The sequence below is a fragment of the Toxorhynchites rutilus genome, chromosome 3, assembly GCF_029784135.1.
Source record: "Toxorhynchites rutilus septentrionalis strain SRP chromosome 3, ASM2978413v1, whole genome shotgun sequence".
In the NCBI taxonomy this organism is placed as follows: domain Eukaryota; kingdom Metazoa; phylum Arthropoda; class Insecta; order Diptera; family Culicidae; genus Toxorhynchites; species Toxorhynchites rutilus.
The window spans coordinates 9775826-9802580 of record NC_073746.1 but is presented as its reverse complement, the minus strand read 5'-3'; the positions used below and the strand labels follow the sequence as shown (position 1 = coordinate 9802580).

The window sequence follows — 26755 nt, the reverse complement described above, 5'->3', positions numbered from 1 at the left end:
TGTCACAGACCGAAAATTGAACTTCTCTGTAATGTTGCCATTGTGTATTTTTCAGGCTTTATCGGCATTTAGTTACGAGGATGTTTGGAGTTTGTTACGAGGGTGGATGACTTGATCGTCAGCGGAGTTCCCTATACCGACGGTGAAAATCTCCTGGAGTATTTCCATAGATGGTGTCTTACTTTAGGATATAAGGACAACAACTTTCCTTCCGTGGATATTCGCCGACTATCATCGAAGAAGCTTGAGACAGGCAACAGTGCGGCTATTTTGATACAATTCGCTTTTACTGTGCACAGGAATGATTTCTTCTCTCGATACATGCGATAACGTACCCTTTCGTTATCATCGATTGGTTTCTCTGTTGACAAACGCATATTTGTTAAAGAGAATCTCGGACCTACTGCAAGGCAGATAAGATCGAAGGCTTTACAAATGAAGAAAGAAGGAATATTACGCACTGTTACAACCAAAAACGGCATGGTATTCATAAAACGAAACTCAGATGATCAGAGTGTACCAGTATCATCAATGAACGAGCTGGAGCTGTTTTTCAAAAGGAATTAACCAACACGTATTTGTTCTACTGTAATATGAAAATTGTCATGTATAAGATATCGATAAAGTTCAATGTAGTTAAGTTTGATAAAATGCTCGAAATAACCCTCCTCCAATATGCTGATCGTCATAGTAATGATAATGGATAATTTTAGCAATAGTAATGCCTCTACAGATTGGTGTGTACCAGGAATAGTTATGAAATCGGCTTTTTACCCCGGTAGGCTCTCAATATGCTTCGCAAATAGTCAATTAATATGTGCTCGGAAGTTAAGTAAGCTTCATGAATTGAAACAAGTTTTTAATATATCTGAAGTTGATATGGCATGCATTTGTGAAACTTGGTTGAATGAGCGCATTGATAGTAGTTTGATTGCTATTGATGGTTACAATCTCATTAGGAACGATAGAACTAAAAGGATGGGCGGAGGAATAGTTATTTATCTCAAAAGAGGTTTATGTTATCGTATTGTTGATCAGTCAAACAATGATACCGATAGAATCACTGAGTTTTTGATGATAGAATTGTTAATCGAAGGGACGAAAATTCTGTTAGCTGCTTTTCATAACCCTCCGGGAGTTGACGCCTCGATTACTTTGGATATATTGCTACAGAAATATGGTTCGCTTTACAGTCATATATACTTTTTGGGTGATTTCAACACAAATTTGTTAAACTCTGTATTATTTTCAACGACACGGTTCATGGATGTTTTATCCAGCCATCAGATGGAAAGCTTGGGTCGTGAGCCTACTTATTTCTATAACAATGGCTCTTCTCAACTTGACCTCATTTTATCCAATAGTGTTTCTCGAGTTCTCAGATTCAACCAAATACAAATTCCGGTTTTATCAAACCATGATCTCATCTTTGCATCACTGGATTACAGTATCGTAACTGAATGTAACAATGTTAGTTATCGTGATTACAATCGCATAGAAGTTGATGGTTTTAGAACGACCTTAAGTGAATTCGATTGGGATTATTTTTATTCGTCATTTGATACTGACGTTTTAGTAGATTATTTTAACTCTGTTGTTACTAATTTATATGATCAATATGTACCTTTGATAACATTCAGACCATCCAAAACAAGAACGAATCTATGGTTTAACAGTGCTATTGGTAGAGCAATAGTCGATCGTGATCTAGCGTTCAGGCAGTGGAAAACATCACATGAGCACGTCCATCATGAACTATACAAAAGGCTTCGCAATCATGTGACTTATCTCATACATAAATCTAAGCAGCAATTTTATAAAAATCTATTAAATCCTGCACTTTCTCCTAAGGTTTTGTGGAAACGTTTGGGTGATATGGAAAGTCATCGACATACACAGTCAATAATTTTAACGCTAATGAGATTAATGAATATTTTGCCAGCAACTATCTAGACACAGACCAACAGCCACTTTTTACGATGAGACTTCATGAAAATCAGTTTAGTTTCAATGTAGTCAGCGATGTTGAAGTTATTAATGCTCTGTATGAAATCTCGTCTAATGCTATTGGTACTGATAATATTTCTCCTCGCTTTTTGAAGATAATTCTGCCATTAGTCGTAAGATAAGTTACTTTCATATTTAATACAATCATCACTACACAAAAGTTCCCAACTGCATGGAAATATTCAAAAATAATCCCAATTAGAAAGAAAAGTACGTTAACTTCCATCGATAACCTTCGTCCCATCAGCATTTTGAGTGTGCTTTCGAAAGCATTTGAGCGCATTATCAAAAATCAAATATGTTTACATACTCATGAAAATAGACTTTTGAACGAATATCAATCAGGATACCGCCCTAAACATAGCACCAAAACAGCTATGCTCAAAATATTCGATGACATAGGGTTGATTATGGACGAAGGCAAACCAGTAGTTTTTATCATACTGGATTTTTCCAAAGCGTTCGATACTATATCGCATAGTATTTTATGCAGAAAACTAGCCAACAAGTTTGGGTTTTCTGGCAGTGCTGTCGAATTAATTAGTTCATACATATGTAATCGTTTTCAAACTGTGTGGAATAATTTCAGTTTTTCTAATTTTCTTCCGATGAGATCAGGAGTGCCTCAAGGTTCTGTTTTGGGGCCAATTTTGTTTTCGTTATACATAAACGACCTTCCGAACACTTTAAAATATTGCATGGTTCACCTCTATGCAGATGACGTGCAACTATATCATAAATGTACTTTCGTGAAAATTAATTTAAAAATGTGTTAGATTAGAAAAATTATAAAAATTTCCAAGGTATGTGTCACTAGTTCTACCGTGTAAATGCATTGTAACATTTGAAAAGGCATTGCCTTAAGTTACAGAATAAACAGTAATAATATTAATAATATTTAAAGAAATGAAAAAAACAAAAATATATGTTTTTTCGTCCTTATTATGTTTTAATTTTTGATACAAGTAACGAAATTCGAAGTTTTCACTGTTATTGATTAAAAGTATGCAACTGAATATAATTCATGGAAGTATAAAGAGCTATAAAATAACATGAAAAGGTATTAATCGATTGTGGTTTCTTTGGATTAAGAATTAGAACATAGCATAACTGCATGCTTGAAACAAACATATTTTTCACATTTCATGCAGTTGTTGCGTGTTTTTCGGGTCTTTTATCGAAGAGAAGAATGTATAACGACGTTCTAGTTAATTACAAGATGATAAATGTTCTGGAATATAAAGTTTGCATATTTCTAATATTCTATGTCTCTGTTTTCTTGGTAAACTAAGAATTAATGCCTTTTTTTAGATGAGATTTCTAGGAACTTCCTTTCCTTTTTTTGTTTTCTTGTCGATACTGTCCATTATAAAAACAATATCCCCGAAACTGTATTATTAGTTGATAATTTACTGTTTACAATTCTTCCACAAGTGAAATTCTTTCACAAGTGTGTATATGTATGACCATTGTATTTAGCGAATAACTATACGAAAGTCAAACATTTATATTTTGCTTTTGAACGTATGAATCTAACGACGAATATATCGACGAATAGTTAATATATGGATCCGTTCAATCCAGTTACAAAAGGGACTAATATCCACTAAGAATAGTCCGGTAATGATCTTATGCATTATATTCAATAAATATTCCACGCCACTAACATTAATTTATACATTTCATTCAACAACATTCTAGAATATGAAAAAAAGCACTTGTCCAAAAAAGTAACTCCTATACTCGCGTCGGTGTGTCAGACCGAAAGTGTTAAAAAAAAGTGGCATACGTCCCCTTTGTACCAACACATGCGATACGCTAAACGATGACGAATGACGAATAACGAAGCTAGAGAGAATCGCAAAGTCGTAGTATTGGTATTTTCTGAGAAATGAACGAATTATTGATTTCTCGATCTGAAAGACCAATGCGCGAGTATAGGAGTTCAATATTTTTTTTAGTACTTCAATGTTTGATAAATTTTTTTTTTGATAATTTTTCTTGACATACCGCAGTAAGATGCACATTTAGTATTTTTTCAAATTTTCATCTCGAAGCTTTTAAGGATGGCGCGAAAACGTACGTTTTTCACTATAGATCCTATGTTAAGCCACATATGCATATCCTACACAATATTTGCCATACGTCTGGTGATTTGATTTGAGGCCACTTTTTACTCCCTTACCCGGCCGGGCCCTTTAACTTTGAACCCGACCGATAAAAAGTGATTTGAAAATAGCGAAAGAGCAAACCAGATTGAACAAGTCTTAAATAAGTTAAAGAATTAAGGGATATAGCATCAGTGAACTATTGTAAACAAGATTCTATTTTACAACCCGAATAGGAAAAAAAATAGTGGTGCTCCCGTGATCGAGTGGTTGGCGTCACACATTATCATACCGGGGATTCGGGTTCGATTCTCATTCTGGTCGGGATATTTTTCGTCAAAGAAATTTCTTTCGACTTGCACTGTGGCCACGCGTATTCTAGAGCTTGTTAATGCACAGTACACTCAAGGTGTGTTTTCGGTATAGAAATATCAACTACTAATCGAAAAAAATTACACAAGTAATAGCTACGTTGAGAAGGCAAAAGTGCCAGTGGGAACGTTAGTGCCATCCAAGTAATACTACGTTGAGACAGCGAAGTTCCTCTAGAAACGTTAGTGTCATTGAAGAAGAAGAAGAAGAAACTATGAAATTTGAAATAAGAACTTCATGAGAGATGGTTATAAAAAGATATGATATGCGTTATGATATTAAACGTCATATCTTTACGTTAGCCTTTAAGAAATATAGTTTTTTCAACAATATAAATCAAGTAGCATATGTAAACGCATTCAATCCACTTCTTTCGCACATAAATAATCCATTTCTACTTAGCACCAGTCTCACAACACACGGAATCTCCAGACTCAAATGAGCCATGAAGCGCCCCGGCTCTGCGCTTCGGCTGATGATGAGTAATGTTCGCCGATTCGTTCCAATCTCACCCCGAGTGACGGCCGGAGCGCGCTCCGTCTCGAAACTGTCGTAGTTTTGCGCGTGTTTCGATGAATCGCGCCCGGCTTAATTCAGAATGGGAAAGTCACAATTCAAACCCGTATCCTGGAGGAAGGCAAGAAAGAAGGGGGAACACAATTCAAAAATTTGTCGATTGAATGAGTGTATGTATATATGCTGTATTTATGCTGTGCGCGCACAGTTGATACATACGAGCATATTGGCGGCGGTGCTTTATGCTGGATATGGTGTATTGTTCGCGAGTTCGTCTGGTTTGTCCATTCGCGAGAGACACACGATGAATGAGAAACGCCCGGATTTTTTTTCCCCGCTCGTTATCATTTCAAATTTTGTTGCGTTTGATGAGAAAAATGAGCAAACCGCGGTTTTCAGTGGGGCAGAAAAGTAGGGACCAAAATGCGAGAACCCCCACTGTGGGAACGCGTCAGCGGATTTGATCACGTTAATTCCGCTTGATTGAGGCATCCGCAGAGATCTGGGTGGAATTTTCTAATCAAATTAGTGATTTGCGTTTTGCTTCATCACAAAGCAACGGTAAAAAAGCTCCCTCGTGTGAAGATCAAATCTGTGAACTACAAATAGAATATCGTCATCCACTTACCATGCAGCAGCTCGAGTACCGTCGCCATATTCTCATCCTTCTCGCTGTCGGCCAAAAATTTGCTAAACTCGCCAAATTTCACCTCATCCACATCGCCAAGCTTCGCTTTGATTGAATTGTTATTGTTGAAGGCGTCACTGTTGTTATTATTATTGAGGCCACAGCCACTACCACCACCACCGTAGATGCCACCCCCAATCCGATCACCGACCCCACTTGAACTTGAACCCGCCACCGCAGCAGCAGTAGCACCCCCTTCCCTTCCGATCACACCACACTCTTCACCACGGACGCGCATGTCCAATCCACTCTTGATGCTTCTCAGCAGTTCACCGAAGCTTCCGTTGGTGTTGTTGTTGTCCAAGTCCCCCTCCAGTTTGATCCTTTTCAGCGATCCCATCGATTCCGCCTCCCCAATACTGGAATTGTACTCCTCGTCCACACTGTTATCCAGCGACATGTTTATGTCGAGAGCGTTTATGAGTTTGCTTTATTATATTTTATTCACAGGCGATTTTTCAGCGCAACCGCGGGAAAAAATGACTCCTTTTTCGCTCCACGGATCCACTTACGGTAACTTGGAGCTTGTCTTCCCGATCGGATCGTTCCACTGTGGTGTCTGTTTCGCTGGCAGGCAGGCAGAGCGGTGGAAAACGACCAGCATCCTTTAAGACATCGGCGCGGCTACCACAAATTCAAAACGTATAATTTCGGTGAAATATTTCCTCTCATTTTTTGGGGCTGAAATGGTAAAAAACAAAATAACTCATTTTTAAACTGCTCAAACAAAACGCGCTAGGCTGGGTGAATTTGGTGAACGGGGTTCCGAGGACAAAATTTATGGGGCCAATGTGAAGTTTTGAAACTGCATTTTGAATTGAGTTCTTCAAATGCGTGTTCAGAGGCTTCCGAAATTTAGTATTTTTCATATAAACATTTTATGTGATGAAAACGGTGTTGATAATAATGGTGTCATGATACGAAATACATGTTTACCTATTACAGGAAAACTTCAATATACCGTACCCTCGATATACCATCATTCGATATAACGTACATTTTACCTTGATATAACGTACACATTTTCAAAGACGAATCCGGACCGTCTTAGATTGCAGTGTAACGGTGTAAAGTAACGGGTGTAAAGACATTGGTCATTTGAGCAACTTGGCATACTTGAAGTCTCCAAAAAAGAATTAGATTTTTGGAAAGGACCAAAGTTTGTTTTCTTAATTTTCAACAAAAATTTATAATTCCAAAAACCTACAAAATTTGGTCAAAGAAGGAAATGTAGGAAATTGTTAAAATTTTCATGTAAAAAATACTTAAATTGTAATTTTATTTAAAAAAAATACTTTAAAGATTGATATTAATTTTTCTCAAAAATGTTTTTTTTTTATCTCTATATATTAGGCTGTCAAAAAAGTCCTGCGGTATTTCCGCGAGGTGTCGTTGTAAGCGCGTAGTTCTAGTTGTATTCATTGTATCGAGTCATACTATAGCTTGTTGGAAAGGTATAATATAGTCCTTGACAGTGTTTTGTTTGGTTAAGTCGTTCGTGAGTTATAGTGTCGCAAATATGGAGCAAAATAAAGAGAAAATCCGACATATTTTACAGTACTACTATGACAAAGGCAAAAATGCATCTCAAGCTGCCAATAAAATTTGTGCAGTTTATGGACCCGATACAGTTTCCATTTCCACCGCACAACGATGGTTTCAACGTTTTCGTTCTGGTGTAGAGGTCGTCGAAGATGCGCCACGCTCCGGAAGGCCTGTCGTCGAAAATTGCGACAAAATCGCTGAATTAGCCGAGAAAGACCGGCATAGTAGCAGCCGTAGCATCGGCCAAGAGCTGGGGATAAGTCATCAAACCGTTATTAACCATTTGAAGAAGCTTGGATTCACAAAGAAGCTCGATGTATGGGTGCCACACACGTTGACGCAAAAAAAACATCTTTGACCGTATCGACGCATGTGAATCGCTGCTGAATCGCAACAAAATCGACCCGTTTCTGAAGCGGATGGTGACTGGCGATGAAAAGTGGGTCACTTACGACAACGTGAAGCGCAAACGGTCGTGGTCGAAGCCCGCTGAAGCGGCTCAGACGGTGGCCAAGCCCTCATTAACGGCCAGGAAGGTTCTGCTGTGTGTTTGGTGGGATTGTCAAGGAATAATCTATTATGAGCTGCTTCCCTATGGCCAAACGCTCAATTCGGACCTGTACTGCCATTAACTGGACCGCTTGAAGGTAGCACTCATGAAGAAGAGGCCATCTTTGATAAACAGAGGCCGCATTGTCTTCCATCAGGACAACGCCAGGTCACACACTTCTTTGGTGACGCGCCAGAAGCTCCGGGAGCTCGGATGGGAGGTTCTTTTGCATCCGCCGTATAGTCCGGACCTTGCACCAAGTGACTACCACCTGTTTTTGTCCATGGCGAACGAGCTAGGTAGTCAGAAGTTAGCCACAAAAGAGGCCTGTGAAAATTGGCTATCCGAGTTTTTTGCCAATAAGGAAGCGAGCTTCTATAACAGGGGTATTATGAAGTTGGCATCTCGTTGGGAACAAGTCATCGAACAAAACGGCGCATATTTGACTTAAAACAGATGATTGTAACTTATTTTATGAACAAATGAAAATTCAAAAAAATACCGCAGGACTTTTTTGACAGCCTAATATATAAAAATGTTCTGTTCGTTTGTGTACGCGTCAAAAACTCGAGAAGTGCGGAATCGATTGAGCTCTAAGTTGGACACAATATTATACAATATTATAAAAATTATTTTGTATATGACCAGAGTGCGTTGCTGAAATTGAGCTTCTAATGAAAATCGACTATTCAGCAATGAATATGTGTTCTATGTGAAGGAAACATATTTTTTCCACGTGTGTGACAATATCATGAACTGAAATTGTGTTTCGAAGTGATTTCAAATTTATCGATTTCCCTCATCTATCTCTATATATATAAAAATGTTCTGTTCGTTTGTGTGCGCGTTAAAAACTCGAAAAGTACGGAACCGATTGAGCTCAAACTATGATACAATATACAAAACAACCAAACACATCTAGGACAACATAAAAAAAATGAAAAATTCAACTTAACCATGCAATCACAATGTGCCACAGCAAAGCGTGGGTACAGCTAGTTTCTTATAAAAATTACCTAAAGTAACAGTGCACAGTGTAGTTCTTATTGTTTTTGAGTTGGAATTATTTTGAAATTTCAAGTTATTTTTTTGATTTTTTCGAAAAAAAAATACTTAAAAACTTTAACACCTACAGAATTTTAGTTGTAGAATGAAATATAGGAAATAATTTAATCTTTCATTAAAAAATACAGCTCTATGAGCTTCAACTGCAGATTTGTCGAATAAAGTAGCACAACAACAAAATGTCCCGCAAATGCTTTCTATTGGTACAAAGCTTGATTGAGTTTACTCTTCGACGAAATTAGATACTTTGGATTCCATGCTATTAACGTCATCTATTGGAAAACAGGGCGAGCTTATTCAAGGTGCCTATACAATCGAACACTTTCTTCCATCATTTAATTCACAAATGCAATTGTTTTCACCTGCAGGGTTTTTTTCAATGAATTGGGTTGAGTTCCATCTCCAGGTGTTCGGAATTCCATTCATACAATACATTATTCAATAGACATGACGTCTACTGCTTGTCCGTAACTTTTTGTACCTTATAACGGTAACTTTTTGTACCTTATAAAATAACGTAAAACTTTTTGTACCTTATGAAGTTTCTCGGCACGATATTGCCATAACCTCATCTATTGGAAAACAGCACGATTGAAGGTCTCAATAAAATCGAACGTCATTCAGGAGATATCGTGGTGCGAAGAAGAAGAAAAAACTTTCTTCACTTTTCTAACACAATAATACATTTATTTTCATCAGCAGATATTTGAATGAATTAGATTAATTGATCAGTTTTATTTGCTCTACCTCCAGATGGGAGAAATTCCATCCATTCCTCACACAATTCAATAAATATGACGTTCACAATTTGTTGCGTCTTTTCCTGGTGGATTGACGACATTCATTCATCTACACTCGACAAAAAAAAATTAGAGGAGCAGAGTGCGAAGTCGGAAATTTTGAGTTTTAGAATATTTTACGTACACATTTTTATCCTGGTATGTGTAGGTGTAGTGGGCAACAATATCGGGAAGAAATGAAGAATTGATATTTCTTTCTTTTGTCAAGAATATTCTGGACCAACACCATTTTTTGCCAACCAACTCAACAGCAAATCCAATTACCCTCATCAATCAGCTTTTTTTGGTTCCAAGAATGTTCCTGTAGAATTTTCCCACACAGAGATATTTCAGTTCGAATGAAAAATTACCGCTTCGTCTTTGATGATGAATAATTCAATAATCAACCATCGCACCGCAAATCGGAAGGCAGTTTTGAAAATTTCAATAAATTTTGCACAACGATATCTTGTTACTTTGACGAAAAAAAAAATTATTTAAATTTTTTGCATCGATTTAAAAAAAGTGCCAAAAAAGGATTTTCATAGTGCTTTACAAAATCCACTGTAGCTCTGCAAATATCGCAGTAAGTTCTAATGTTGTAATTTTCAGCCCAGTCCATTCCCTCAACATCTGTGAACGTTTCATATTGATACCTTTAACCGGTTTTCCTAGCCGATTTTTCAAAGTTTGGAGTAAATTAGAGGAGCATTTAATCGCAATCGTATCAGAAGTGAAAAATCCGGCGTGACTCTCAGAACGAACGATTCGTAACTTACGTAAGTTACAGCATGTCGAAAATAACTTTAAATTTCCAACTTCGCACTCTGTTCCTCTAATGTTTTTGTCGAGTGTATTTTTTCAATACGTCAATTTAAATCCGGATTACACGCAAATGTTTTTGTTCCGTTAATAATTGAACTATGCTTTCTGGCAGATGAAATAATCATAGTTTCCACAGGGTTGATATAGACTCAACTGTAATCGGTCAGATATGATCTTTTCATGCAGGTTATTAGCATACACAACACTGCCCATGTTTACATAGGAGACGTAATCACCAACACCATCAGTTTTGGAAAAACGCAATTTTGTTGTTTTTTGCCTACAAGCGTAACCATGCAAATTTCCAATGAAATAATCTGTCCAGTTGAAGGATATTATCGGCAAAACAAGGGCCTAGGAGATTTTGCGGATTAAAACATATTTTTCTCCACTTGGAAAACGCTTGCGTCTATTTATGCGGACAATCAATCGTTTCAATGGACATTTATTAGGGGGTCTTCGTAGCCTAATTGGTTGCGTGTCTGCTACTAAGCGAACGATCATGAGCTCATAACTCAGGGCCCCTCAACTGATCATCTTTGTGTGTTATTCTAGCTACTATGTCCTCGCAACAATCATCATGTGACGGTAATCCCAGTCCCTTACCGCTCACATTTTCGGTCTGCTGCATCGGTAATTGGAACTATTAAAAAACCAACAAAGGAAGCCTCATATCAGCAGTCCCGCTGTGAACAGCCCATGTGAACATTCGAACAATAGCAATATTCTTACGCCGAAAAAGGCGACATGTGTTGTGCATCGATAGAATAGGAATTCTCTTACGTCTAAACGACTACTGTCAAAAACAAATGTTCATCGATAGATAGCGATACTCTTACGCCTCAAAATGGTAATAGTGTAGTATACAACGAAAGTTATCTTAGGATAAAAAAATTACACGAATGAATTCGGCTCTGTTACAGCTGAATTGCTAAATGAGCCAAATAAAATAAATTGTTGGGATAAAAAAAAGGACATTTTTTCGCATAGCTAACCGTAATCACCAGGTTGATCTGTCTTGTAGCGTTAGTATTTACATTTCCGATAACGTTTTGACTGTCTCCGTCGGTAGTTTCAGTTGTTATCGGATAAAATCCAAAAGTTTTGGAAAAAAATTAGTGAAATGTCTGGAAAAGGTGCTCTGGATTTGTTGCGAGTCTGTAATAGTACAGGGTCTTTCAGATTAAACGCTCACGCAACAAATTTTAATAACTTCTACAGAAGTGAACCGATTTTTATTTTTAAAAAACGAAAATAAAGTTTATTTTAGTACATTTTCGTTGTGACAACCCCTTTTTTCGATAACGCGTTTTAAACGGTGAACAAAATTCTTCATGCACAACTCTAACATTACGACTTCAATGCTGTTGAAAATCCGAGTTATTTCTTCTTTAAGTTCCTCAAATTTGGTGGCTTATTAACATAGCAACGGTCCTTTACGTGCTCCCAGAGGAAGTAATCGACGACGAGAAATGTTCAAATTCTTACCATAAGAGGACAAAGTTTCATTAAGGCTTCGGTTGTTCGAGTAATACGATTTCACTAAAAAAAAAACACGTTCTTGTGAATTGTACATCTTGATACTAAAAACCATCCGATCAGACTGAACGAGTAGCCAAATATCATCGTCCCGAAGTGGGGACTGCAGTGTTACAATCGACGAAGCGAAAAAAAATACATGGAGCTATTCGATTTTTTTTATCGTGAGCGTTTAATCTGAAAGACCCTGTACTTTTTTTCCTGAATACTCTGGGATATGATAAGAACAGCAGGTTCGTGGTTTTTCAATTATTTAAATTTGTGAAGGCAAGCAGCATGATTTACCGATATCACGATCAATCGCATAAAGATGGTGGAGTGACTTACACAAACGGTATGAGTAAACGCTTACTCAGCATGGATTAATTCGATGTCGAATCCGAGTAGTTGAAATGCTAAGAACCAATATTATTTTAATTTTACTACTGATCTGATTGTTGCATTATCTACTTGAAGATTCAAATGCAGAAATTTAGGTAATTATAACATTAAAAACACAATTGCTTCTTTTTGTTCATCGCAGTGCAGTGTACAGAAAATAGTGATTATATGAGCAGTGTTTCAATGGTTTCTTTTAACTAATATTCATCTATTAGGAAACACTAAGTAGTTAGACACTATCGTGACAAGCATATTTGGACACTACAAAGAATGTGATTCAAATGTATATTCAGCTTATAGCACATAATACTGACAATTGTTATTTTTCTAACGATGTATGAAAGATGTATGCAACTACGTCTGTTATGCGGACGAACAGTGATTTTTCGGAAACATTTTTTTTTCAAAATTGCTCAAATGTTTTCGAACAACAAATGTTTGTATGCATGTTGAAAAAGTCGATTTTGTTCATTTTGTCGCTTACGTCTCCTATACAAACATGGGCAGAACAGTCCCATTCATTACGGCCAGTTGATTGATTGTTTCATTTGAATATTATACAGGGTGTACCGTTTAAAATTCGCACACACAGAATTCATTCTCAAAATTCGAGTTTTTATCCGATTATCACCAAATTTTCAGGAAGTGAAAAGAAACAATTGGAGTTAATTTTGGCGTCATTCATTTAATTTATTTCGCCTTTATATCCGAATGCCCGAATCTTGGCCTGAACCCCAGCCATAAGGTTCTGCATGACCTTAGAATCGACAGTTTTTTTTTTGCATATGAATTCATGCTTTCTGCATGTCTTCTACATTCTTCACCACTTTAGGTCGTTTTAGAGAGTGCCACGTCAAAATGGCCCAGTATTTTTCTATTGAGCGCAGTTCCGGAATGTTTAGGAGGGTTCAGATCTTTCGACACGAAATTGACATCGTTTGCCTTATACCACTCTAGCACATCCTTCGTGTAGTGGCATGATGCCAAATCCGGCCAGAGAATCGTCGGACCGTCTTGAGCCTCCAGTGGAGAAAGAAACCACTTTTGGAGACACTCTTCCAAATACACCTGTCCATTCATGCGGTACCGAAAGGTGTACTAGGCTTTCCGCAAGTACAAACCGTTTGCCAAATTAAGAACTTCTTGGCAAACTTCGACATATTCTGTGTCCGGAGGATCTTATCCTTGGGAGTCACATACAGGATTCGTGGAACCTTGCGCAGCAATGTGGTTTCGTTAACTTCTTATCGTACAACTTCCGGGCATGGCTTTTTGCACCTATATCCTGCTTCTCGTCACGGTTTGGGGACTTCTGAACCTTAAACGCACGTAGTCCCGCTCGAGTTTCGGTATTCTGCACGAAAGTCTTGCTCACATACAACTTTTTAGTGTCATCTCGAACAGAGGACTTTGGTTTCCATTTAAAGACCCCAACCACGCGTTTGTGTCCTTCCTGATGAAATCAACTCACAGAGTGTAAACAATGCACATTAAACTATGGCTACGCAAAACTTTCAATTAATTTTACCCAACGGATCAAAAGTTAGAGCAATTTGAGTGTGTGCGAATTTTAAACGGTACACTCTTTATCTATGGTAAATTTACATTTACATTGTTGAACTCGTGTTTTCAGTGAAGCTATTATTGAAATTTCGAATAACAAAGAAAGTATCTTAATTTTGTATGTTGTGTTGATTGATGACACTGTATGACACTAAAGCTGAAGAGAAGTGTTATGAACATATGAACAAAGCGAAAATTTGGTAATCAGTTACCCTTAAATTCTTATTGGTCGAACACACGAAATTCATCTTTTACCAATGTTGCGAAAACGCGAAAACACTGGGACATGTTATCTAAACTTAAAATTATCATAAAACGAAATGGACTCATCTATCCGCGACATATTAACAATTGTTTGCGCCGGGTTGATATGGAAAAGAGACAACAGATGGTTTTGGCTGTTTGGATTTTCAACGCAATGTTTTTGACAGATCACGCGGTGTGATTCGTGTCATGTGTGAAAATTAATGTTGAATGGTTTTCAGTGTGTTTCGCGCACTTCGTCTGTGTTATGTTCGCCATAAAGGGTGTGTCACATCAAATTGCATCACGGAAAAAACGCTGTAGAAATTCGCCCAGTAGACCGATCCTTTTGAAAATTTTAGACAGTAAAATAAAAACTATTAAACAACTTTTGGCATTTTCTTTTTATTCATACTTCGAGCCCAAGCCCGTATGCTCGCATCTTCCTCTTTACCCCGTCCATAAGGTTGTGTACAACGTCAGGTTGTAGTTTTTTTTTTTTGAACAGAAATCCATTTTCTCTTGAAGTCCGCCTCCGATTTGACAACTTTTGGGTTCTTCCGGAGGGCCTGCTTCATAATCGCCCAATATTTCTCTATTGGGCGAAGCTCCGGTGCGTTGGGCGGGTTCATTTCCTTTGGCACGAAGGTGAACCCGTTGGCTTCGTACCACTTCAACACGTCCTTTGAATAGTGGCACGAAGCGAGATCCGGCCAGAAGATGTTCGGGCCCTCGTGCTGCTTCAATAGTGGTAGTAAGCGCTTCTGTAGGCACTCCTTAAGGTAAACCTGCCCGTTTACCGTGCCGGTCATCACGAAGGGGGCGCTCCGCTTTCCGCAAGAGCAGATCGCTTGCCACACCATGTACTTTTTGGCAAACTTGGATAGTTTTTGCTTGCGAATCTCCTCCGGAACGCTGAATTTGTCCTCTGCGGAGAAGAACAACAGGCCCGGCAGCTGACGAAAGTCCGCTTTGACTTAGGTTTCGTCGTCCATTACCAGGCAATGCGGCTTCGTCAGCATTTCGGTGTACAGCTTCCGGGCTCGCGTCTTCCCCACCATGTTTTGCCTTTCGTCGCGGTTAGGAGCCTTCTGAACCTTGCATGTACGCAGGCCCTCCCGCTGCTTGGTCCGCTGGACGAATGGACTTGACAAATTCAGCTTATTGGCGACATCCCGGATCGAACTTCTCGGATCACGTCTAAACTGCTTAACTACGCGCTTGTGATCTTTTTCACTGACGGAGCATCCATTTTTGCCGTTCTTCACCTTCCGGTCGATGGTTAGGTTCTCGAAGTATCGTTTTAGTACTCTGCTGACCGTGGATTGGACGATTCCCAGCATCTTACCGATGTCCCGATGTGACATCTCCGGATTCTCGAAATGAGTGCACACGATTAATTCACGACGCTGTTTTTCGTTCGACGACATTTTTCCAAATTTACGAAAAATTGACAGTGAAGCATGGCCAACGTGATCTATACACTCTTATCTGATTATAAGCGAAAGCTGAAGATATAATTCCTAAAAATTAAATTTCTACAGCGTTTTTTCCGTGATGCAATTTGATGTGACACACCCTTTAATTACCCTGCTAAGCAGGCTACTGACCAAATTTCGCACCTATTCCTAGTTATTGGAAATTAAACCGCCCACTCTGCACACGGCCTCAATATACAATATGTTATTAGATCGGTTATTAGATTAGAACCATTTAACAATTTTTGTGGGGGTATTTAAAATATCGTGTTCATGCTAATGAACCAGCATCGATTCAAGTACTAGAAGACAACAACATTTGTTATCGAAAAGATACCAACCAATATGTTCGGAACAGCAACTCGAAATTGAACTTCACGTATGGATCATCGAAGTCGAGGCCAACATTTCTATGAAATAATATTTAAAAAAAATAAATGGCGAGGATTGATTGAACCCACAAAAAAATATTTTTTTACAATTTCCTGTATTTTTTTCTGTAAATCAAAAACCTAAAGCTTAAAAAATCTCCCTTTATGTTAACATTCTAACTGAGTCAATTTATATTACAACTAAGTCCGACTCCATGGGCTAAACTTTTGGTATGAAACATGAAAAGGAGAACTATCGAAAAAGCGTGGTTGAATAGGGTATAAAAATAAGGGAATTTATTCAAAGTACGAGACAATAGTTGGTATCTAAAAATTGAATACTATGATTATCTAGGAACAATATCCACAGGAGGACGATTTCCCAAATAAAAGGTAATGACATTCTGAAACATGGTGCAATAATGATGCTTTTCTCGAAAGGATTATCAACAATTGAAGTATTTATAGGATAAATAAAATTAACATAAAAAACATAGCATAACACGATTTCACCAACCTAATAAAACATCTCGATCGTTTTGTGACCGCATTTCGTCATTCCTGGCACGACACTGTATCATACTTTTCTTCCTCTTATCTCTCAAACAACCCAACTGCCAGCAGCAATAACTCGAACTGTCATTCCATTTAAAATATCAATCTTCCCGCCCCCGCAGCAAACCAGAGACCAACCACTTGCACTCGCACTAAGCCTCCAATATTTGAAACCATAAATAATAAACGGACAAATGTGCCTTCTCTCTCAGCAGCAACTGGAGCAGAAAATTTTCACACACATTCGCGCACTCCATAAAGTGACGATGATCGACGACGATTCCAACGCTCGAATTTCCTTTTCCCGATAAATCACACGCTTTCTCGGGCCAGCAGGTTGCAACTGTCACACTGCTGCAACGGGAAACAAAACCACAACAAAGGCAAAACATACAACAGCAACAAAAAAAAAATTCTCAATCAATTCGTCACCAACGTCGTCGTCCCGACTCCGATCGACGATCACATTTCAATCGATCACAATTGGCTGAGAAGTGCGCGCGCGCGTGGAAAACTCGATCGAATCAACAAAATTCACCGTTCCGCCGTCGGACCCGTCGGACGATATCCTGTGCTGTGGTGTGGCCCAGCTCGGCGTGCTGATATTTACTGATGGCTGTCCGATTGTCTACTGACACGGACTCGTTATGTTTTCATTATTCATGCAGTCGAAAGCTGCCGCTGCTGCCATCGCGCGCGAAGGGTTTGCCTCTGTGTCGATCGATCGCTGGTTGTGATCGCGCCGCGCGGTGCTGTCGGTTATTCTCTCGCGCCACATTAACTCTCTCACTTTTTGGTGCTGTTGTTGTTATTGAGCATTGAACGTTCTGGTCTGGATTAGCTCGCGAGGAGCCAATTCATCCTTGCGCAGCATAAGCACGCGAGGCGCGGTGGAGACGTGCGCCGCTGGAATTATGCGCGGATGATGATTTATGAGAGCAAGGCGTTCGGGAGCAAAAAAGCCGCGTCGAATTAAGAGATTTACGTAGCAGTAAAGAGGGTGGAAGTGAGATTTCGGGAGAGACAGTCGAAGCTTTTCTGTTGAGATTCGTTGGGATGGATTGATATTATAGATGGATTTTTGATGATTTCTCGCGTAACTTTTGAAAAGGTCCTAAGTAAGAAATGTAAACAAATCGAGTTACTGGATGCACACCAGTAGCTCTCAATTATTGAACGCATTGCGAAAAAAACCGTTCAAGTTCTATCCTTTTCACCTTTTTATCACCGATACAAAATATGTCCAATGTACAGATTCTAATTTTAAGCACTCAACTGTTACTTCGGACGCCCCTTTCCTCTGACACTCGATACGTCCGACGTAACAAAGCACTCAAAACAACACGAAGTCGCACTTTGGACATTTTAAGTTTTTGTTATTTTCGGGAGTAGATACGCTCGGAGGCTTCAATTTCAAATTAAAATCACATTACAACAGTTACGATTGGTTTTTCAAAGTTATTATTGGCAGCTAGTGGTAAAAGTAGTGATAAAGATCGATTACTTTTGAAACAATTCGCGGAACAATATTCCGGTCTTTAACCTCGTTTTTCTCGAGTTGATGTAAATGTTACATAGGACCTTTTCAAAAGTTACGCGAGATTTGTATGATACGCAGGAATGAACTACCAACAACTTAAGTCGCTAGTAGCCACCATTTGAGGTGAATTTAATAAGTCCACAAAAATTAATGGACGAAGTTAATGAGAGATATGAAATCGTATCGAATCAACGTATTGTATCGCTTCTAAAAATCAAAATCTGCGGGAAATCAGACCATTCATCGCACCACTCATATGTCCAGGGCTTTGATCTTGTGGTGATCACAGGGCTTTGATCAAACAATATTGTGGGGCGAAGTTACGGATTAACTTTTGTGTACTTTTTGCTATCGACACACCATCCGATTTTATTGTAAAGGGTGTGTCACATCAAATTGCATCACGGAAAAAACACTGTAGAAATTTAATTTTTAGGAATTATATCTTCAGCTTTCGCTTATATTCAGATAAGAGTGTATAGATCACGTTGGCCATGCTTCACTGTCAATTTTTCGTAAATTTGGAAAAATGTCGTCGAACGAAAAAGAGCGTCGTGAATTAATCCTGTGCACTCATTTCGAGAATCCGGAGTTGTCACATCGGGACATCGGTAAGATGCTGGGAATCGTCCAATCCATGGTCAGCAGAGTACTAAAACGATACTTCGAGAACCTAACCATCGACCGGAAGGTGAAGAACGGCAAAAATGGATGCTCCGTCAGTGAAAAAGATCACAAGCGCGTAGTTAAGCAGTTTAGACGTGATCCGAGAAGTTCGGTTCGGGATGTCGCCAATAAGCTGAATTTGTCAAGTTCATTCGTCCAGCGGACCAAGCAGCGGGAGGGCCTGCGTACATACAAGGTTCAGAAGGCTCCTAACCGCGACGAAAGGCAAAACATGGTGGGGAAGACGCGAGCCCGGAAGCTGTACACCGAAATGCTGACGAAGCCGCATTGCCTGGTAATGGACGACGAAACCTACGTCAAAGCGGACTTTCGTAAGCTGCCGGGCCTGTTGTTCTTCTCCGCAGAGGACAAATTCAGCGTTCCGGAGGAGATTCGCAAGCAGAAACTATCCAAATTTGCCAAAAAGTACATGGTGTGGCAAGCGATCTGCTCTTGCGGAAAGCGGAGCGCCCCCTTCGTGATGACCGGCACGGTAAACGGTCAGGTTTACCTTAAGGAGTGCCTACAGAAGCGCTTACTACCACTATTGAAGCAGCACGAGGGACCGACCATCTTCTGGCCGGATCTCGCTTCGTGCCACTATTCAAAGGACGTGTTGGAGTGGTACGAAGCCAACAGGGTCCCCTTCGTGCCAAAAGAAATGAACCCGCCCAACGCGCCGGAGCTTCGCCCAATAGAGAAATATTGGGCGATTATGAAGCAGGCCTTCCGGGAGAACCCAAAAGTTGCCAAATCGGAGGCGGACCTCAAGAGAAAATGGATTTCTGTTCAAAAAAAACTACAACCTGACGTTGTACAGAACCTTATGGACGGGGTAAAGAGGAAGGTGCGAGCATACGGGCTTGGGCTCCAGGTATGAATAAAAAGAAAATGCTAAAAGTTGTTTAACAGTTTTTATTTTACTGTCTAAAATTTTCAAAAGGATCGGTCTACTGGGCGAATTTCTACATCGTTTTTTCCGTGATGCAATTTGATGTGACACACCCTTTAGTCTGACGAATGCCCTGATGAGAGTGGTATAACGATAGTTGTCTGGTATCTACCTAATTATTTTTTATGGTTCTTCATAGAAAACAGTTTGATTTAAAAAAAAAAAAATTTATATACTATATTTTGAAATTTTTGAGGTATTAATTTAGTTACTTTCTATCAATCTATTCAATTCATTTAGCGTTCCATTGTTACAAGTTTTCTTTTCCATCAGTATGTTGCACCCGATTTCCTCAATACATCGTTCCGATGATTTTACTCGAGAAAGTGCATGTAGTAAGCATGTCCATCCTCAAACAGTTCCGATCTATAGTGCAGTCTTGCATTTTGGAAGCCCGCGACAAAATGATGAGCAACATCCTTACTTATGTCGTCCAATAATCAAACCATGTTTCAAACTGAATAGTTTAGTGAATGTGGTGTCTCTTTCCTAGTCAATCCGTGCTGACGGTACATGGGTTTTGTGCATCTAGGTTCAACGAAGCTCAGGTCAAACCATTTCAGTTATCTGTATGAAAGTGCGTTTAACAACGCCTCCGAAACTTCAATGGAACGTAACATCACTTTTACTCCTACGAATATCACAAAATTATATTATTCAATCCGCTCGATTATCATTTCTGATATTATTTTGAAATGTATCGAAATAACTCTTTAGTAGAAAGTTTTAGTGGTGTGGAGAGAATCGTGGTTTTGTAAATTAAGCTGAAGATTGTGGAGTCATTTTATTGGTTCTTTCCTTCACGAGAATAATACGACGAGCATTAGAAAAATGAGCAAGCAAGCGTTTTTTTTCTTCCTGATCTCATAGCTTGAGCAGTTATTATTACACTATCGATCCTGTAAAATTATGTATTCAAAATTGGAGACATAATTTAAATAATACATTCCTCTTCCTCTTCCTCTTCCTCTTCCTCTTCCTCTTCCTCTTCCTCTTCCTCTTCCTCTTCCTCTTCCTCTTCCTCTTCCTCTTCCTCTTCCTCTTCCTCTTCCTCTTCCTCTTCCTCTTCCTCTTCCTCTTCCTCTTCCTCTTCCTCTTCCTCTTCCTCTTCCTCTTCCTCTTCCTCTTCCTCTTCCTCTTCCTCTTCCTCTTCCTCTTCCTCTTCCTCTTCCTCTTCCTCTTCCTCTTCCTCTTCCTCTTCCTCTTCCTCTTCCTCTTCCTCTTCCTCTTCCTCTTCCTCTTCCTCTTCCTCTTCCTCTTCCTCTTCCTCTTCCTCTTCCTCTTCCTCTTCCTCTTCCTCTTCCTCTTCCTCTTCCTCTTCCTCTTCCTCTTCCTCTTCCTCTTCCTCTTCCTCTTCCTCTTCCTCTTCCTCTTCCTCTTCCTCTTCCTCTTCCTCTTCCTCTTCCTCTTCCTCTTCCTCTTCCTCTTCCTCTTCCTCTTCCTCTTCCTCTTCCTCTTCCTCTTCCTCTTCCTCTTCCTCTTCCTCTTCCTCTTCCTCTTCCTCTTCCTCTTCCTCTTCCTCTTCCTCTTCCTCTTCCTCTTCCTCTTCCTCTTCCTCTTCCTCTTCCTCTTCCTCTTCCTCTTCCTCTTCCTCTTCCTCTTCCTCTTCCTCTTCCTCTTCCTCTTCCTCTTCCTCTTCCTCTTCCTCTTCCTCTTCCTCTTCCTCTTCCTCTTCCTCTTCCTCTTCCTCTTCCTCTTCCTCTTCCTCTTCCTCTTCCTCTTCCTCTTCCTCTTCCTCTTCCTCTTCCTCTTCCTCTTCCTCTTCCTCTTCCTCTTCCTCTTCCTCTTCCTCTTCCTCTTCCTCTTCCTCTTCCTCTTCCTCTTCCTCTTCCTCTTCCTCTTCCTCTTCCTCTTCCTCTTCCTCTTCCTCTTCCTCTTCCTCTTCCTCTTTCTCTTCCTCTTCCTCTTCCTCTTCCTCTTCCTCTTCCTCTTCCTCTTCCTCTTCCTCTCCCTATAGATTAAAGTTCTTCCATAAAGTTGTTTTTAGGTCTTTTAGGGTTTTTTTTGAAGGTTTTTAGCTTTAGGGTCACCATGAAACAAACGGTTTTTTTTTTCTCTAACTTTTATACTTCAACCTCTACACTTGGGATGACTTTTAGAGCTTATCAAAACAAACATTTAGCGGAGCAGAACTTGTCAATATCTTAATCCTGCTGAAAGTTATCGATGTTTTTTACCTAAAAACTCATGATTTTTTAATTTAATTTACTCAAATACAAAAAATAACATAGTTTTGTATAATATCGAATATGCCCTTACAAATGCCACCAACAAATTTTTTTTATGTTTTTTCCCCAGAAAGAACAACAATTGAAGAGAGCATATATATCAATAATTTAGCATATATCAATAATTTAGAGTAGATTTGAGATATACAAGTTCTGCATCGCTAAATATACACTCGACAAAAAATTAGAGAAAAACAATGCGAAGTCGGAAATTTGAAGTGGTTTTTAGACATGCTGTAACATGGTTAAAAATCAACGCATATCGATGGAATGCACATCATTTTGAAGCAACAACTTTCAGGTATTAGAATATTTTAATTACATATTTTTATCTTGGTATGTGGGCAACAATAACGGGACGAAATGAAAAATCGATTTTTCTTTGTTTTTTTCAAGAATATTCTGGAATAACACAATTTTTTGCTTGCCAACTCAACAGCAAATTCAATTAATCTTATCAACCAGCTTTTATTTGGTTCCAACAACGTTCCTGTAAGATTTCCCACACCGAGATATTTCAGTTTGAATGAAAAATTACCCATTTGTCTTTGATGATGTAAAATTCGATAAACAACCATCGCACCGTAAATCGAAAGGCAGTTTTGGAAACTCCAATAAATTCTGCACAAGGGTAGTTTGAAACTTTAAAATTTTTAGCTTCAAAATGATGCGCATTCCATCGATATGCGTTGATTTTTCACGAAGTTACAGCATGTCAAAAATCACTCAAAATTTCCGACTCCGCACTCTGTTCCTCTAATTTTTTTTGTCGAGTGTATGTCTTAGAAAGTGTTCTGAAGATAGTTTGCATGTAGAATTTGATACTTAGAAGTACGAGTAAAAAAAACGTTATTTTCATGGTGACACTAACGCAACTTAGAAATAAAGGACTATATCAGTTATTTTAAGATATAGAAAGACTCTTCTTTTTACAAAGTTGCTTAAAGAACTGGGGATACAACATTGTTGAACTATATTTATCTCTATCTATAAAGATAACTAGTTGATATAATTGTTTTTCACTAGTTGACTTACACACGGTAGCAGATTATTATACATGTGTTCCAACACCACCATTATTCCATATTTCTAATAATCAAAACATTTAAATCGCATAATCGTATTCATTTGATTCACATGAAAATAAACAGTAATTTGTGGGAGTGATGCTAAAAGACACAACCATTCTGCACTGTTCGGCATGAACACCGACGCTTTGACTGCTCGCTGATAGAAGTGAGACTAAGTAATAAAGAACGTGGTAGAGAGAGACAGAAAAAGAGAGAGATAAAGAGAGATGCAGATAGAGGTATAGAGATATATGCATACAGAGATAGAGAGACAAAGAGATAGAAAGATAAAGAGGCATAGCAAAATAGAGAGGGGTAGAGGGAGATAGAGAGAAAATGAGAGAGTTGAATTATGAAGGCTTTAAATTTCAATAAAAAAAAAATAACCTTTTGAGTCATGCAAGCGGATAAGCAGACGACATTTGAATGAAGCAGATAAAAAAACGAAAAAAGAATTGAACGAAAACTGAATTATTTACACTCCATCCACCACATTTGTGAGACTAGATAACTGTGATAACTGTAATTTTTTTTCTCTATTATAGTGACTTTCAACACATATCGGTTGGTTCGTCACTTTCACTTCCATTTTTGGAATAATGTCGGGAGTGAGAATTGAACTCGTGATTTCTGCGTGAGAGGTATGGAATAACTATAATGTAGAATACATTTTGTATTATAAAACAACTGATGACTTATTCTATAACATTCCAAAATTATTGAAATGATCTGAACACTTTCCTTGAACTTGAGGAGACTTATATTTGAAAAAAAACCATTGACGTACTTCACATAACACTGTGTAAATTATAATGTCAGTCAACACAAAATGTATATATTCACAAAAAAACTCTCATTTATTTTATCCGACGTTTGGAAAGATTTCTGGTCAGAAAAAAATATGTAATCCATACTTTTCTTCTAATGAAAATAGGACAACACAAACCGCATTTTTATTGTTCTATGTTCTACCAGCCTCAGCGTTGGTAGAACGCAGCGTTGTTTTTATGTTTTTATGTATTGTTTTTATATATTCTTCCCACATACAAATTGTTTTGACACTTTAATTTCACATTTCATATTTCATTTCGTTTCATAACACTTATATAATAGGTTATTTTGTTTTATTGTTATCTTTACAGACTATGAAATACGCATGATAAAATCGAATGAATAATTTCTCCAATCATGTTTATCGGTATATCACAAAAAAGCGGGAAAAAACTATTAGAGATCCTACCTTATCACACTGCACATTTCCGCAAAAGAATTCACAAACATTTCCTCACCACCCACCACTCACTAGAGCAGAGTTTTTCCAAACACCACATTCGCGCGATAAGACACAACACGCCCAGCTTACCCACAATCGAGAGAGCGCGCAATATTCAAATGATGACAGCCAGACTCAAACTGATCACATCACGCATCGAGCAAATCGCTGCAACCGCAGCCTCTCTGCAAGTTTTCCTCGCGCATAAGCGCATAAACGCATATTTTAAAAATCTCCCTTCCGCCAAGCGAAAACATCACAAATAACAAAACAAACGGAATCCGAATCCCAAACTCCGATTGCGCTACCCCTTTTTTGTGTGTTCCTCCTCAGCCCAATTCGCGCGCGCACCGTAACTCCGTCAACGAATATATGCAAATTAAAAAAGATATTTTTTGGCTGGAAATAATAGAGATTTTTTCCTAGCAAAAAAACCCTTTTCTCGTACATTTATTCAAATTTTCCCACCCTTTTTCCCACTCTCGATTTCGTACGGCTTGTTGTCGGGAGTGCTCTAAGTGTCCAAATGCAGATCCCCTCCCGGCAACTTCTTGCGGGTACATACACATATCTACACACAATTAATTTATTTGATCCTTTTCCTTTCGCTGCGTCGCCGTCGTCGGCTTTCTGCGGGCCTATGGATGCTGCAGCTGTGAAATTCGGTTACAATGAAAATATATGAACATTCAACCCAAAATAAAAAATGAAAGAAATAACGCGAGACCGGCAGCATAAGCATTAGAGCATTGCTCTTCTTAACACTGATGTGAGAAGAAAAATGAAGAGGAAAAAAATTGATGCTGATTGTGCACAATTTAAGACCAGAGAGAGAGAGAAAGAGAAAAAGAGTGAGTGCACAACGATCTTAATAAATACTTGTGTAACTCTGTGCGGCCGCCCAGAAGGAGCAGAACAGAGGAAAGGGCAGACAGCATAAAATAATTCGTTGTAATGTTTTTATGCTCACGCGGAATGAGCGCTGATTTGGAGATCGGTTTGTGTATGCGTGTAAGACTGAATGTATGTAAAAATGTCTCAAGATCGAGGAGAAGAGTCAATCGAGCCTCTTTCTCAATTGAATTTAACTCTTTTCTTCCTGCATTCGGGCGGCCCTCCGGAGATGACTATACCGATGATTGGGAATCCAATTTATACGGTTTGACGCAGTGGTAAACATTTCGCCCGTACAGTTTTGCCAGCTGATGAGTTTTGTGGAAGGATATGTGCGAAAGTTGAGAAAAAATAATCGTACGGAATAATAAACATGAAATATGTACATAAGCCGGAGAAGAATGTGAAATTCTGCAATAAATATGGTATCAAATTATCCCAATCCGTAGAATGAAAACTGTTTATAACTTTCTCCGAAGTAGCTATTCGATACTGACCCAAAGTGCAACAAAGTATGTTCATTCACTTGAATTTATTCGATTTACACTCCGACTTTTTGATTAATCCGCCTTTGTAACATTTAGATGCAAAAACAAAGTATCGTCAATTTAATAACGATGTCATCTTTTCAGAGTTTGGGAATCATTGCTGTTGATTTGAAGATTGGAACGACACAGCTTTATTCTTCGTCGAGTATAACAAACGATATTTGACGTTATGCGGGACTTACCCGGAGTAGACGGTCTTTTTGGCATAGAACTATGTCTTTGATTTCTATATAAGGGGGTCCCTTTTACGAAGAATGTAACGATTCATTATAAGATTTCAAACGCATATTACGCAAAATCGTTATTACGACATATGTTGTGTTATATACCATAAGGCAGAACATTTATCTTACCCATCGTTGTCACCGCGGTCTTTCAAGCTGCCGACACAAACCCGTCCACGGTTGATGCCCCAATCCGTCGAAGATCCGCTCGTCTTGCCGCTAGTGCCACTCTGGCCACCACAACCACTCCACTGGAAGTCCATACCAGGCCTGCTTCGCCTATGCCAATCGTACCACGGTCTAACGCCGATATCTACAACAACTTAGGAGAACTGGAGATCATTAACAAAGCAGACGATCTTCAAGGAAGCGTCCACCATCCAATAAGCATTAACTTTAACGGCCCGCCGCCACTCACGACTCGCAGACTCAGATGGATCTTCGGAAGGGTCGACTGGGTAGCCTTTCGAACAACCTCCGACTTCTTACTATCTAGGAACAACCCGACCACTATCGCCACTTACAACAAAACCATCATGGAAGCGGCCTCGAAGCCTCCATCCCAAGACCGAAAACCACAAAAAGCGCTGTATTGGTGATCCGAGGACATCAAAGGGGAAGTCAGAAAGCGGAGGAAGTTTCTTGGTGTGGCTAAACGACTACCATTCGGAGAGCCAATGAAGGAAACTGCCATGAACAGGTCTCGAGCGCAACACATCATGGGTCGGCGGTTGATCCGGAAGGCGAAACTAGACAGTTGGACTGGTTTTCTAGA

General features: G+C 39.0%; 1 protein-coding gene across 2 annotated transcripts in view; it reads right to left on the bottom strand.

The window, feature by feature from the left end:
* LOC129779277 (uncharacterized) overlaps positions 1 to 26262 on the bottom strand; it is a 73387-nt gene extending 47125 nt beyond the window's left edge. The window contains exons 1-2 of one of the 2 annotated variants that reach the window (XM_055786674.1): positions 26110 to 26262; positions 5632 to 6372 (exon numbers count right to left, since the gene is read on the bottom strand). In XM_055786674.1, the coding sequence (XP_055642649.1) occupies positions 5632 to 6091 (460 nt within the window). In that variant the 5' untranslated portion in view covers positions 6092 to 6372; positions 26110 to 26262. Of the gene's footprint in view, positions 1 to 5631; positions 6373 to 16547; positions 17238 to 26109 lie in introns of those variants that run through there. The other variant, XM_055786673.1, reaches the window with a different exon arrangement.
* Between the last annotated feature and the right edge of the window lie 493 nt (positions 26263 to 26755).